Source organism: Odocoileus virginianus, chromosome 22 (assembly GCF_023699985.2).
Source record: "Odocoileus virginianus isolate 20LAN1187 ecotype Illinois chromosome 22, Ovbor_1.2, whole genome shotgun sequence".
Taxonomy (NCBI): domain Eukaryota; kingdom Metazoa; phylum Chordata; class Mammalia; order Artiodactyla; family Cervidae; genus Odocoileus; species Odocoileus virginianus.
Genome location: NC_069695.1, coordinates 45,819,983 through 45,834,700, shown reverse-complemented (window position 1 = coordinate 45,834,700; position 14,718 = coordinate 45,819,983). Strand labels below are relative to the sequence as shown.

The window sequence follows — 14,718 nt, the reverse complement described above, 5'->3', positions numbered from 1 at the left end:
CTGCCACAAGAACAGTGTCATCTGCATAGCTGAAGTTACTGATATTTCTCCCAGCAATCTTGATTCCAGCTTGTGCTTCATCCATCCCGGCATTTCTCATGATGTACTCCACATAAAAGTTAAAGAAGCAGGGAGACAATATACAGCCTTGATGTACTCTTTTCCCAATTTGAACCAGTCTTTTGTTCTATGTTGGGTTCTAACTGTTGCTTCTTCATCTGCATACAGACTTCTCAGAAGGCAGGTCAGGTGGTCTGGCATTCCCATCTCTTTCAGAATTTGCCACAGTTTGTTGTGATCCATGCAAAGACTTTGGTGTAATCAATAAAGCAGGATTAGATGTTTTTCTGAAACTCTCTTGCTTTTTCAATGATCCAATGCATGTTGGCAATTTGATCTCTGGTTCCACTGCCTTTTCTAAATCCAACTTGAACATATGGAAGTTCACAGTTCACATACTATTGAAGCCTAGCTAGAAGAATTTTGAGCATTACTTTGCTGGCATGAGAGATAAGTGCAATTGTGAGGTAGTTTGAACATTCTTTGGCATTGACCATTTTTGGGATTAGAATGAAAACTTAACTTTTCCAGTTCTGTGGCCACTGCTGACTTTGCCATATTTGCTGGCATATTGAGTGCAGCACTTTCACAGCATCATCTTTCAGGATTTGAAATAGCTCAACTGGAATTCCATCACTTCCATTAGCTTTGTTCATAGTGATGCTTCCGAAGGCCCACTTGACTTCACATTCCAGGATGTCTGGCTCTAGGTTGGTGATCACACCATCATGGTAATCTGTGTCATAAAGATCTTTTTTGTATAGTTCTCCTGTGTATTCTTCCCTTCTCTTCTTAATATCTCTGCTTCTGTTAGGTCCATACCATTTCTGTCCTTTATTGTGCCCATCTTTGCATGAAATGTTCCCTTGGTATCTCTAATTTTCTTGAAGAGATCTCTAGTCTTTCCCATTCTATTGTTTTCCTCTATTTCTTTGCAATGGTCACTGAGGAAGGCTTTCTTATCTCTCCTTGCTATTCTTTGGAACTCCGCATTCAAATGGGAATGTCTTTCCTTTTCTCCTTCGCTTTTTGCTTCTCTTCTTTTCATGGCTATTTGTAAGGCCTCCTCAGAAAACCATTTTGCCTTTTGCATTTGTTTTTCTTAGGGATGATCTTGATCACTGCCTTCTGTACAATGTCACGAACCTCCGTCCATAGTTCATCAGGCACTCTGTCTATCAGATCTAATCCCTTGAATCTATTTCTCATTTCCACTATAAAATCATAAGGGATTTGATTTAGGTCATACCTGAATAGTCTAGTGGTTTTCCCTACTTTCTTCAATTTAAGTCTGAATTTGGCAATAAGGAGTTCATGATTTGAGCCACAGTCAGCTCCCAGTCTTGTTTTTGCTGACTGTAATAGAGCTTCTCCATCTTTGGCTGCAAAGAATATAATCAATCTGATTTTTATATTGACCAGCTTGTGATGTCCATATGTAGAGTCTTCTCTTGTGTTGTTGGAAGAGGGTGTTTGCTATGACCGGTGTGTTCTCTTGGCAAATCTCTGCTAGCCTTTGCCTTGCTTCATTTTGTACTCCAAGGCCAAATTTGCCTGTTACCCCAGGTATTTCTTGACTTCCTACTTTTGCAGTCCAGTCCCCTATGATGAAAATGATATCTTTTTTGGATGTTATTTCTAGAAGGTCTCATAGGTCTTCATAGAACTGTTTGATTTCAGCTTCTCCAGCATTACTGGTTGGGCATAGATTACCCATTGGATTACCATGATATTGAATGGTTTGCCTTGGAAACAAACAGAGATCATTTTGTCATTTTTGAGATTGCATCCAAGTACTGCATTTCAGACTCTTTGGTTGACTATGATGGCTACTCCATTTCTTCTAAGGGATTCTTGCCACAGTAGTAGACACAATGGTCATCTGAATTAAATTTGCCCATTCCAGTCTATTTTAGTGCACTGATTTCTAAAATGTCAATGTTCACTCTTGCCATTCCTGTTTGACCACTTCTCATTAACCTTCATTCATAGACCTAACATTCCAGGTTCCTATGTAATATTGCTCTTTACAGCATCGGATTTACTTCCATCACCAGTCACATCCACAACTGGGCGTTGTTTTTGCTTTGACTCTGCCTCTTCATTCTTTTCTGGAGGTGTTTCTTCACTCTCCTCCAGTAGCATTTCATGCACCTACCAACCTGGGGAGTTCATCTTTCAGTGTCCTATCTTTTTTGGCCTTTTCATACTGTTCATGGGGCTCTCAAGGCAAGAATACTGAAGCGGTTTGCCATGGTTTGCCATTCCCTTCTCCAGTGGACCTCGTTTTGTCAGAACTCTCCACCATGACCCATCCGTCCATGTTGGGTGGCCCTACACTGCATGGCTCAAAGTTTCACTGAGTTAGACAAGGCTGTGGTCCATGTGATCAGCTTGATTAGTTTTCTGTGATTGTGGTTTCCATTCTGTCTGCCCTTTGAGGGATAAGGATAAGAAGCTTATGGAAGCTTACTGATGGGAGAGACTGTTGGGGGAAAAAGGGTCCTGTTCTGATGGGCGGGGCTCAGTAAATCTTTAATCCAAATTTCTGTTGATGGGTGGGGCTATATTCCCTCCCTGTTGTTTGACCTGAGACTAAACAATGGTGGAGGTAATGAAGATAATGGCCACCTCCTTCAAAAGTGCCCATGCACGCAATGCCGCACTCAGTGCCCCGATCCAGCAGCAGGCCACCTCCAAACCATACCTCCTCCGTAGACTCCTGGACACTCACAAGCCTGGGTCAGTCTGTTGTAGGGTCACTGCTCCTTTCTCCTGGGTCCTGGTGCTCACAAGGTTTTGTTTGTGCCCTCCAAGAGTCTGTTTCCCCAGTTTTGTATAAGAGTCCACATCTCCTGGTCACTATGTTATTTGTGTGGTGACAGGAGAGATGAAAATCCTCAGACTTTTGGTCTGAGAAGAATTAAGACTGGTTGAGGCCAACACAAATATTTTTCTGGCCAGTTCCTTTTCCCTAACTGTTATTTGTGGGAATGAGTTCAGACCTTCTCTTATGTTGAATGTTAAGCCATGGAAGGACTGATGCTGAAGCTGAAGTTCCAATATTTTAGACACCTCAGGCAAAGAGTTGATTCACCGGGGAAAAACCTAATGCTGGTAAAACTCGAGGGCAGGAGGAGAAGGGGGCAGCAGAATAGTGAGATGGTTGGATGACATCATCAACTCCAGGCACATGAATGTGAGCAAACTCTGGGAGATAGTGAAGGGCAGGGAAGACAGACGTGCTGCAGTTCATGGGTTCAGAAAGAGTTGGACATGACTGAGAGGCTGAACAACAAGAAGTCATGATGTACAAGAGTAGGCTAAGCTGATGCTTGACCCTACTTGCTCCATCTTTTCCCACCAGCTCAATGGAGGACAGCAGGGTATGGCCAACCAGCTATAAACATTCCTAATGTCTTTATAACCCCTTCAGGGATGAGCTAATGGTCCCCCCACTTGTTTGAAGCTGCACTTTTATCAGTTAAAACTCCTTGAGTATATTGTGTACTTCATATACCAAAAACTAGCATTTTTTACAGATGAGCTTATTTTTAATTAAATAAAAGTCCAAAATTTTTTCTTTCTAGACTCTCAACAGTTCATTATTTTTCCATACTCTATTCTGGAAATTTCTGTTCCAGGGTTCATTTCTAATATTTCTGTGTCCCAGCAAAATACCATTTTAATGCCTCTGTTAATTATCACACCATGTTATTCAATGTTCAATATCAAGATTTAGTAAAATTTAGGAAATAGCATTTAATAACTTGAGAGTCCACATAAATATATCTATTTTCTGTTGAATATATGCATTTTTAAAGGAAAAAGTTTGCAAAACATGTCAGAAGACCTTGATAGTACTGCAACTAAATCTGATACTTTGAAAGAAAACAAAATTATTTTCATAGAAGTAAAACAATGTATTTCCAGAAATTTACTTTCAGACTGGCCCTCTAACACTACTGAATTTTATCTCTAATGATTGCTCGCTTACTCTACTTATTGCACTTTCAAATGCATCTATTACCTCATCTCCAATATAAGAACCCCTCCTTCCTTGAACTCCTTGTGAGTTCAAGGCCTTTCTGAAGATTTAATCAGTACTGACTATGAATCAGAAATGTTATTGACTCTATGAAGAATTATTAGCAGAAATCATTACTAAATCTTTTCCAACATTAAACAGAATACAATTCATTGTTTAGACTTCAGCTCTCTTATGAATATATTAAAATGTAAAACATTCAATTGCAGTCTCTTTTACCTTAGCCAACTATACCTATTATTTTCCAAAGCAATGTTTTATTTATAATGATGAGGGTTAAATACTTTATGGCACACTCTACCGTATAAAACAGTTCTTTATATTTTGTAAGCAATGAGGAAGAAAGTTCTTATTTAAATATAGATTAGTAGACATCTTCTTGGAAGCCTAGACAACAGAGAGTAGTCTCACGTGCTTCGTAAGAAAAAAAAACCAAAATCAATTTCTCTGAGACACCCTAAATTGATGTGCTTTTGAGAAACAAGATCAATTACTACATAAAAGTATGGCTATTACCTGACAGCATTTTAGATTTAAATTTCATCCACGTTTCAGATAAACCCACAACCCCATCCTAAAAATGGACAATGGACCTTAATGAGCCATTCAATGCATATCCCTCAAATCACCAGTAATATTTATCCTAATCCATAATGGCAACTTAGATAATTCTATACCTTCTTCAGGATTTCAAAACATTCAGATTTTTTTCAGTAGAAGAACATGGCAGGCACCACCTTGACGAAGTGATCAAAGTCAACATCTGTAACAATGAGCCCTATTAGAAGCCCGTGTCTCCTGAGAAGCAGCAGTGAGCAGGGCACCGTACTATTTCTGTGGCATTCCAGCCCAAACTACATCTCCTGACATGTCTACATTAGGAAGAAACATGAAACTAACCCCGACTGTGAGAGACTCTACCAAATCACTAGTCAAGGACAGCAGACTAAAGAGACAAAACAAATGCAAGATACAATCCAGGATTGGTTTCTACCAGAAAAGTCACTTGACTGTAACAACTGGAAAATTCTGAATGTGACCTGTTGATAAGTAAAGAGTACTACACCCGTGTTAACTTCATAGTTTAAATAATAGGTATAGTCACTGCATATGTACAAGCTCAGGGACCCAGTTGTGTCTAACTCTTTACGACCCCATGAACTGTAGCTTGCCAAGCTCCTCTGTCCATGGAATTATCCAGGCAAGAATACTGGAGTGGGTAGCCATGCCCCTCTCCAGGGGACCTTCCCAACCCAGGAATCAAACCACATTTCCTGTGTCTCCTGCAATACTGGCAGATTCTTCAAGGAAGCCCAATAGGTGCAGCCATTAGTCATGTATGATACTACCATTCGGAGAAGCTGGGTCCTGAAATGATACTTTGCAACCTATGTGTAAGTCTGAAATGACTTCAAGATGGTTTCAAATTTTTACCTACTTGATCTCTATTTTACAGATGCGAAGATTGAAATATATGCATTTTAGAGCCCACAATAATGAGGAACTTGACAGTAGAACCCAGGGTTTCTGCTTACTTATCTTTTCACTATATAAAGCTTCCCCCAATATAGTTTTAGAAGATTCTGTCCTACTCTCTAAGGAGATAATTCCTTTTTTCTCGCCTCTGATTTGGAGACTGAATCGTGAAATCATAGAGTGTTTCCAGGTATCCTCGTGCAAGCCTTTGTTCACAGATCCATGAATTTGTGCCTCTGGTTATCCACCTCCGCAGCTACAGATCAGCTGTGGAACTGACTCCTTTCCATCTCCACCTGTTACCTGCTTGGTTTATCAACCAAACAATGCTAGGATGGAGAGGCTTTATTTTATCTCTTTTATCTAACACAGTACCTAACATAGAGCAGGTACTTAATATGTATTTGAAGAAGAGAAGGAAGCAGAAGAAGGAAAACACATGCGAGGCTGCCCAGCATGCCAAAGATGTTAACCATAGTTCTACAAACTATTGTTTCTCTCCAGTGATCACGATCACTATGACAGATAATCAATATAAATCAGATGAAACGATTAGGATGAAATTCCTGCCACGCTAGCACTCATCCATATATGCTTAAACCAGCAAAGCCGCAGTGCCTGCCCTGTGCTTACCTAATTCTATCATTTATCTTGGTGAGTCACAGACACTGGCTGTGTATCAGTGAGCAGGGCATATACAGTTGGTCAATTACACTTTTCTATAGAAAAGCCCAGTGTCATCCTTTTAGCTAGAATCTGGTCTTTGCATTTAGAAATTCAACATAAATATTAAAACCCAACAATTATAGACTGAATTTAGTTTTTCATAACTTTTGCTCCTACTCTCACCAAATGGGTGACAAGTGTGTGCAAAGACACACATTAGAGAAGACGGCATTTTAAATGATTTGATCAACACAAACAATCAGAAACTTTAGAGCCAATCTAGACTATCTCTAGCTTGAGTGTCTGTGTGTTTTCAGTCACTCAGTTGTGTCCAACTCTTTGTGACCCCATGAACTATACTCCACCAGGCTCCTCTGTCCATGGAATTCTCCAGGCAAGAATACTGGAGTGGGTTGCCATTTCGTCCTCCAGAGGATATTCTCGATGCAAGGATTGAACCTGTGCCTCCTGCACTGCCTGCATCAGCAGGTGGATTCCTTACTACTGAACCATCTGGGAAGCCCAAGTTTGACTATAATTAGGTTAATAACTGCAACTCCCCATCCTCCAACGTCTGGCTGTGTAGTCTCACCTGTAAAGTATTTGGTAGCTAATTACAACCTTCATTTCTAACCTAAGATAACTTTGAAGAGAAAATAGGCCATATTAAACTGCATTAATGGTATGTTTCTGCATTTTAGTAGCAAAATCTGATATATATTATTTTCATTATGGTTTTGAAAGAACACACAAAGATTTCGGGTTGTTGATTTTATGTGGAGAAAACACATTTACTACTTTATAGTCATTCCAGAATTTTATAAGAGCTAAAAATAACTGCCAAAAAATATTTCTAAGAGTCTGAACTTATTTGCATCCCACAGAGCTTATCCATGTCCAAATTTCTTTTGAGGCCACCAGGAGCTCCACATTTCTACCAGTGAAGTAACAAGAAGATAAAAGCCAGGGTCTTCACAATTCACCCTGGTTATAAAACTGTCATGAAAATGGGTTTCCTACGCATACACAGCACAAACTATTTGTTTTCTTTTAAGATGGGAGCCAATTTCAGGTAATCTACATATTTAGAGGATGCTTTGCTGTTTTCCCTCTGACATCCACAAAATGTAATTTTTACCATGATACCCTGGGCTAGCCAAAAAGTTCATTTGGGTTTTTCAGTAAGGTGTTATGGAAACACCCAAGTGAACATATATGTTCTTCCCTAAGTTCTTAATATTTGGGATTATTTTCTTTTTGTGTATCTAGTATATACCCCCATGAAGGAATCTGATTTGTAACCCAATTCTCTTAACACAATCTCTCTTCAAGAGGAAAGTTTCTTTTCTGGAACAGGGAGCAGAGCTTCCGGGCTCAGGAGACAGAGAAATCTCTCAGTGAGAGATATGGCTGTGAGGTATAATTAAATGCATCAAAGATGCTCAGCAACACTTTCAAGCCAGGTGAAATTGAGAGCAGAGTGAATCCCAGGCTGCATTCCTATGTCTTTGACTCTGACTAGGGTAAGAGGCATAAATTCTCCCTGAATGGGGGGGGGACGAAAGGGGAGTAGCAGAAAAAGTAAGAGTGATGTTAACAGCTCGAGAAGCAGACTGTGGAAGAAGCACGAAACACACATTTCAGCGAAAGTGATGGCCCGGAGCAGAGCGAAGGCCTGGCAGCCCATTACCCTGAGTGGAGACGGAAGACACTTAATACCAGACTCAGGCCCAGTGGTTTTGTAGACAAATTTTTTTTGTCAGATGGTTAGGGGATGGTAAGTGAGAAATGCCGAGGTGAGGAAAAGATGAGGCTAGAAAACTGCAGTGTGATGCGATCAGATGGCTGGACACAGCTACTTCCCATGCACTTCAAAGAGCCAGAGCAGGGTGATGTTAAATTCACAGGAAGAAGAGAAAAGAAAGGCATCTCTACCTTCATCCTTCCCATGAAAGGACAAGAAAACAGACACAGTTGTAATTAAGAAGTACTCTTGGGGACCTCCCTGGAGATCTAGTGGTTAAGACTCTGCACTTCCAGTAAAGAGGGCGCAGGTTCCATCCCCAGTAGGGGAACTAAGATCCCATGTGCCTTAGAAAATACTCCTCGGAAGGAAAGGTGCTCTACTTACTATGCTTTAAAACGGAGCTCCATACAGCACAGTGACTGGTTAATAATACTGTACTGCACATTTGAAAGTTGTGAAGAGAGTGGATCTTAAAAGTTCTCAACACACACAAAAAGAATTTCTAACTATGTAGAGCAATGGATGTCAACTAGGCATACTGTGGTCATCATTTCTCAATTTATACAAAGAGGGAATCATTATACAGTATACCTGAAAATAATACAATGTAGTATGTCAACTATGGGGCTTCCAAGGTGATGCCAGTGGTAAAGAACCCATCTCCCAATGCAGGAGACAAGGTGACAATCCCTGAGTCAGGAAGATTTCCCTGGAGAAGGAAATGGCAACCCACTTCAGTATCCTAGCCTGGAAAATTCCATGGACAAAGGAGCCTGGCAGGCTACATTCCATGGGGATGGCAGAGAGTCAGACACAACAGAGCACAAATACATCAATTATACTTTAACTTACAAAAAAGCTCCATCAGAGTAATGACTGCTTACCTAAGACTCAGCGGCTTGTCAATTTGAATCACAAGAAAACAATGAGATGCTCATGATAAAGGTCAGATTCTAACCCAGCCCAAAAGTGTGTCCTGGAGGCCTCTTACAGAGGATTCTGGAAGAACTCCTGGTCCCTTTCAACAGACCGTTCTATTTTCATCTTGAGTTATCAAAATCAGGAAATTGGCTAAAATAAAACATGATGGCCATCACGTGACTTCACTATCCTACCTTAAAGATCAAATTTTATTTAACTGTAGACTAATTTAGCTGATCTTGTTGGCCATCAGCCATTAACATCGTCTTCAACTTGGAAGGTAAAAAAATGTTAGACATGATCTGACATTTGAAGTCCATGTGTTTAAGGACTGAATCATTTACCCATATGTGTATGTCATAGTCTTATCCTATACAAGACATGTATCGCCAAGCACATCCAATATGAACCAATCTTATAATTAACTGCAATAAGTTTAAATACTATTTAAGACATAAAATAATGTCTAACTTTTATCTGAAGGATCACAGCTATAACACTGGACACATAACACAATAGATTATCCACAACCTGGTTAATTTATAATTAGTATGTAGTGAAATAGATAAATATGATGTCTAATTTATATTCCAAATATTTTATCTCATTATTTCTCAGTAAAAACAAACCAAAAAAAACCTTGATTTACAGATATCATTATTCCTCCTTTAAAGATGAGGAAACTATAATTTAGTAATATTAAGGCAACTTTACCTAAGTAATAGAACTAATAGGAAATGCCCGAGTCAGCAATCAGACCAAAGTCAATTTGATGCATACAATACATATTCATTTTGTGATAAAGTTAAACTATTAAGTTTATCAAGGTCAACATTTACATTTTCCAAATTACCTAAACAGCTCAATTTTCTCAGGAAGACTGAGAGTGTAGCCATCTAACCAGCATATGTTAAATATGCATTTGTGAACTCCATTATCTGCCTATCTATTTTTCTGCATATTAATCTAGAACTTTCTATACTGTCTTTGAAAACTGGTCATAGCCTCCCTCAAGGTAGAAAAAAAAGAAATAAAAAGAATATATATATATATATATATATATATATATATATACTGTACACATCCAAGTGATAAAAATTGTCCTGAAGTCAAAATTTCCCTTTAACTCTGCCCATTCAGGATACTAACCTAAAAAAACTCATTTTATCATCTCATACAGAAAGTCTACTGAGTATTCACATTCATTCGTCTCTCCTCTCTATAAATTCTCTCTCCATCTCAAATTACTTTATTGCCCTTTTTCTGTATTTTAATCAGTTAAGTGTTTTTTAAAATCTGTTTCCATCCTGAACATCTTACTGTGAAGAGCACTGCTGAACTCCCAATCCACAGCCTTCAAGAGACAAGAACCAACTTGTTTCCTGCCATATCAAGTCTGCTAGATGATTGTCTCTAATTAACTGAAAGGAAAACACAGAATATTTCCTACCTAATCAAGGAACCACACAATTTCTCTTATTAATAGAAAAACAGCAATGGCACTGCCCAGGACTTTTGCATGTATTTGGAACTTAAGTAACCTAGAGACATGCATTCATAACTTGAAATTGACTTAATGCAGATTATCTTGATAGAAGCAGTCTGAATTGTTATGGTGAAGGCTAAAAATTAAAACATGAGGTCTTTTAAAATTTTAAATTTTCTTGATTTCCAAATGTCAATCTCACTCAAGCAACTCCATTTAAAACCAAATTAGTGGCATATTTTAGTTATGTTTAGAAAATTTTACATTTGTGCAAAAGTGTGATTTCTACTGTGTCTCCCTTGTGGCTCAGCTGGTAAAGAATCCACCTGCCATGCTAGAGACCTGGCTTCGATCCCTGGGTTGGGAAGATCCCCTGGAGAAGGGAAAGGCTCCCCACTCCAGTATTCTGGCCTGGAGAAGTCCATGGACTATAGAGTCCATGGGGTCGCAAAGAGTCGGACACGACTGAGTGACTTTCACTTTCATTACTGATAACTACTGATAGTAGTAATAATTACTCTAATGATAATAACTAATAACTACTGATCCTTTGGGCTTCCCTGGTAGCTCAGACAGTAAACAATCTGCCTGCAATGCAGGAGACCTGGTTTGATCCCTGGGTTGGGAAAATCACCTGGAGAAGGGCATGGCTACCCACCCCAGTATTCTTGCCTGGAGAATTCCATGGACAGAGGAGCCACGCAAGCTATAGTCCATGGGGTCACCAACAGTCGGACATGACTGAGCTACTAACACTTTCACTTTTCACTGGTCCTTTATGAAATAGATGAATTATTATAGACCTATCCATTCAACCAAATTGGATGAATTCCTCATCATTAAAAATGAATGAAATTATGAGCTAAATTCTAGGTCACTAACATTGCATATGGCTAATGCTTTCACTTGATTTACAAGAAAATAAGAGCGATGGAAAGATCTAGTACATAGTAAGTATAAAGGATGGTGCTATTGATAAAAGCAGACTGGCTCTGAAAATACACATATGCACACACACACACAATAACTTGTGTACATCCTTTCTTGGGCTTCCCAGGTGGCGCTAGTGATAAGGAACCCACCTACCAATGCAGGAGACATAAGAAACAAGCGTTTGATCTCTGGGTTGGGATGATCCCCTGGAGGAAGCCACAGCAACCTGCTCCAGGATTCTTACCTAAAGAATCCCATGGACAGAGGAGCCTGGCGGGCTACAGTCCATGGGGTCGCAAAGAGTCAGACACGACTGAAGCAACTTAGCACACATGCATGCACATCCTTCATCAGGACACAAACATGCTATGATAGGCTAGAAAATTTCCTAATCCACGTACCTAGAAATCTTTAACGTATCTGAAGTCCTTTGTTACAACACAGTATCAGTATTTGTACAATACAGAGGCATTTAAAGAAAAATAAGAAGATATATATAATAAAGATCACCTTGACTTATGTAGACACCTCCCAACAAAAAAACAGATTTTTCACTCTTACTCAAGGTCTATTTAAATGAAACAATGAACCGTGAAACAAATACCAAAGATTCTCCTTCAATCATTCACAGTTGAAAATCTACTCAGGGATAAATTCATCAGTTTGCTGGGCTTCACTTTACCAGGAATAGATGCATAAAACTGACAAAAAAGCAGACATGCAGATGTATAGATGTCTTACAAACACATTGTACTTATAGAAACCCTTTACCAGGGCTCAGCACCAAGTTGAAAATCTCAGGACATCTTCACAGAGACGATCATAGTCAAACCTGCATCAAACTAGGAACTGGGAACACAGTACCAGGATGGTTGGGGAAAGGCCACAGGCCCTGAAGTGGCACCCTTCAATTCAGAAAGTGCTCGAATGGAAACCACTGCGCAAACATGCAGACAGAAAGCAGCAATGGTAAAGAATCTCCACTTGGGCACCACTTGGCCGCCAAATAAATACATCCCAAACTGCCCACCATTCGTCTAACATCACTTCTCGTGGACCTCTGTTCATGTTCATTTTTAACCAAAATGTTAATTTTAAAAAGGAAATTTTAATAGTCCATTAAAACAAGACCACCACTTAGAAATGTAGATTTGAACCGCTCATGATTTAAAAACAGCCGTCTTCATAATTACACTTTTGCCATTTTCAACTGTAAGTATCCGAACAGGATAGTAAGCCTCAAGTTAGTATGAGCATTATTAGCCTCGTTAACTCCCAGAAAGAATCTCAAAAATCTATTGGCTCATAGAACCCACTAGTCTTCATTTATTAGTGCAGGGGTCCCCAGCCTCTGGACCATGGACCAACACATCCTGTCCATCAGTGGAAGCATTAGATGAGAAATTGAGCAGACAATAAGTGTTATGCCCTTGAATCATCCCCAAACCATGTCCCCCATCCTTGTCGGAAGGAAAAACTGTCTTTCACGAAACCAGTTCCAAGCACCAAAAACATTGGGGACTGCTGTTGAGTGAGCATTCCTGCTCTAATTTTGGAAACAGCTTTACTACCATGCCACCATCGTGGTAAATGAGACGTGAGTACGAGTCTCGCCTGGACCTTGGAATAAAGCATCACTCCCTAAACTGTGGCTTCACAGGATGAGTAACACCTGGATGACTGTGCCAGCCTGGCTAACCAACGCCAGAAACCTCATGACAGCTCTGCATTTCTCATCTCCAAAGAGAAATGAGCCGCTCTCCATTCAACCACAGACATTCACAAGAATTGTTTGTGACTTGGAAAAGCCAAATACCCTACCTTTCCTACATAGAGGGGGTCTGAACCCATGTACTCCTCCAGCACGAAGAACTGATTCCACACCCAGCTGCGCTTCGTGCGTGACCTCCCTGATTGGAAATAGGGCTTTGATCCGGACCTTGAGAACTCCGCTTGACTCATCCCCGAAAAACACAGGAAAAGCGCGATCAGCTGCAGGAAATGGCAGAACTCCACTTTGCCCAACTTCATCTTTTTTTTTTCTTTCTTTTTCCTGTGTAAGAAAAAAACCTTGACAAGAGAGAAGGCACAGTTCCAGCTGGCTTAGTAGCTCTTGCCTCCGGCAGGGTGTCAGCTGGGAGTGCAGAGACAATAATTTGTAGAGAGTTCGAAGGGGAGAGGTCACAAGTGCTGAATAACCTTCGCCCAAGAATGGTGTAATAGGTACCTACCAGAACAAAGAGAAGAGCTGGTGTCAGAAACCGAAACACAGAAATAACTTTTAACTTGCACTTACTAACTCATTCTTTTTTTTTTTTTTACTTTGTTTTTAACACCAAAAACATTTTGCATCGGAGTACGGCCACTTAACAGGGTTGTGGTAGTTTCAGAGGATCAGTGAAGGGACTCAGCCAGACACATACACGTATCCATTCTCCCCCAAACTCCTCTCCCACCCAGGCAGGTCACGTAACACTGAGCAGAGAACCTTGTACTCTATAGCAGGTCTTTGTTGGAACTCACTCACTCTTGATCGTCCAAGGTATCATTATTTGCATTATCATTAAAATATAATGATAAACTTAAAATAGAAAACTGCAAAAGCTGTGGCCATGTTCACAAAGGACATAGATACTGCTGATGCAGAAATATCCTGATTCCCTAATGCATAAGGTTCCCTAATGCAACCTTAAAATTTTCCTGGTTCTTCTAGGGCATTCTCATTGGGAGCATATGGTTTATTTAATACAAATGGAGAAACCCATCGGTTAAAAAAAAAAATCTTTTTAATGCTAGGCATTTTTTTTTGTCCTTTTCTATCACAGTTTCATTTGTTGGTATTAGAATATGAAAGCCAAGCAGCTCAAAGCAGGGATTTAACCAAATGGAAAGGACATATGCTAGTTTAAACCTCTCCTGTGAAACTGTAAAGAGAAAGAAGTATGAGATGCTTCAAAACCGGTTGATTGATTCTAAGCCACCGAACACCAGCTGTTTTGATGTGTTCTGATTTGATTGTGATCAGCTGAAAAGCTCAGTGGTTTCCAATTTCTACCCTTCAAACTTATTGTCATGTCTGCTGTGGAGCGTGTTTGGTTATTCTACTGCACTAAAGTTATTCGTCGCTTTATAAATATTTACTGAACCCCTTGCAGCATGGCTTGTGCATAGTAGGGGCTTTCTCTGTCAACAATGACAGGATTGAATTATACTGATCATCAGAGGGGTGAGGAAATTCGACTATATGTGAGCCTGATTCTCGGTTCCACACACCTAAGAGGTGTGTCTTAGCAGCAGCGAAAATCTTGTATCCTAAAGTCTAGTTATTTCAGCTACTAAATTCTGATTATGCAAGAGATAATCAGCTTACAATGCCAACTT

The 14,718-nt window shown here is 39.8% G+C and overlaps 1 protein-coding gene across 4 annotated transcripts in view; it reads right to left on the bottom strand.

Annotated features, from left to right (window-relative positions):
* CDH7 (cadherin 7) overlaps positions 1 to 14,718 on the bottom strand; it is a 139,156-nt gene that overhangs the window by 110,831 nt on the left and 13,607 nt on the right. For 2 of the 4 annotated variants that reach the window (XM_070452928.1, XM_020913137.2), the window contains exon 2: positions 13,159 to 13,564. The exons of 1 other annotated variant lie outside the window; for it this stretch is intronic. In XM_070452928.1, coding sequence (XP_070309029.1) covers positions 13,159 to 13,368 — 210 coding nt within the window. In that variant the 5' untranslated portion in view covers positions 13,369 to 13,564. The remainder of the gene's footprint in view (positions 1 to 13,158; positions 13,565 to 14,718) is intronic. One more of the 4 variants, XM_070452927.1, reaches the window with a different exon arrangement.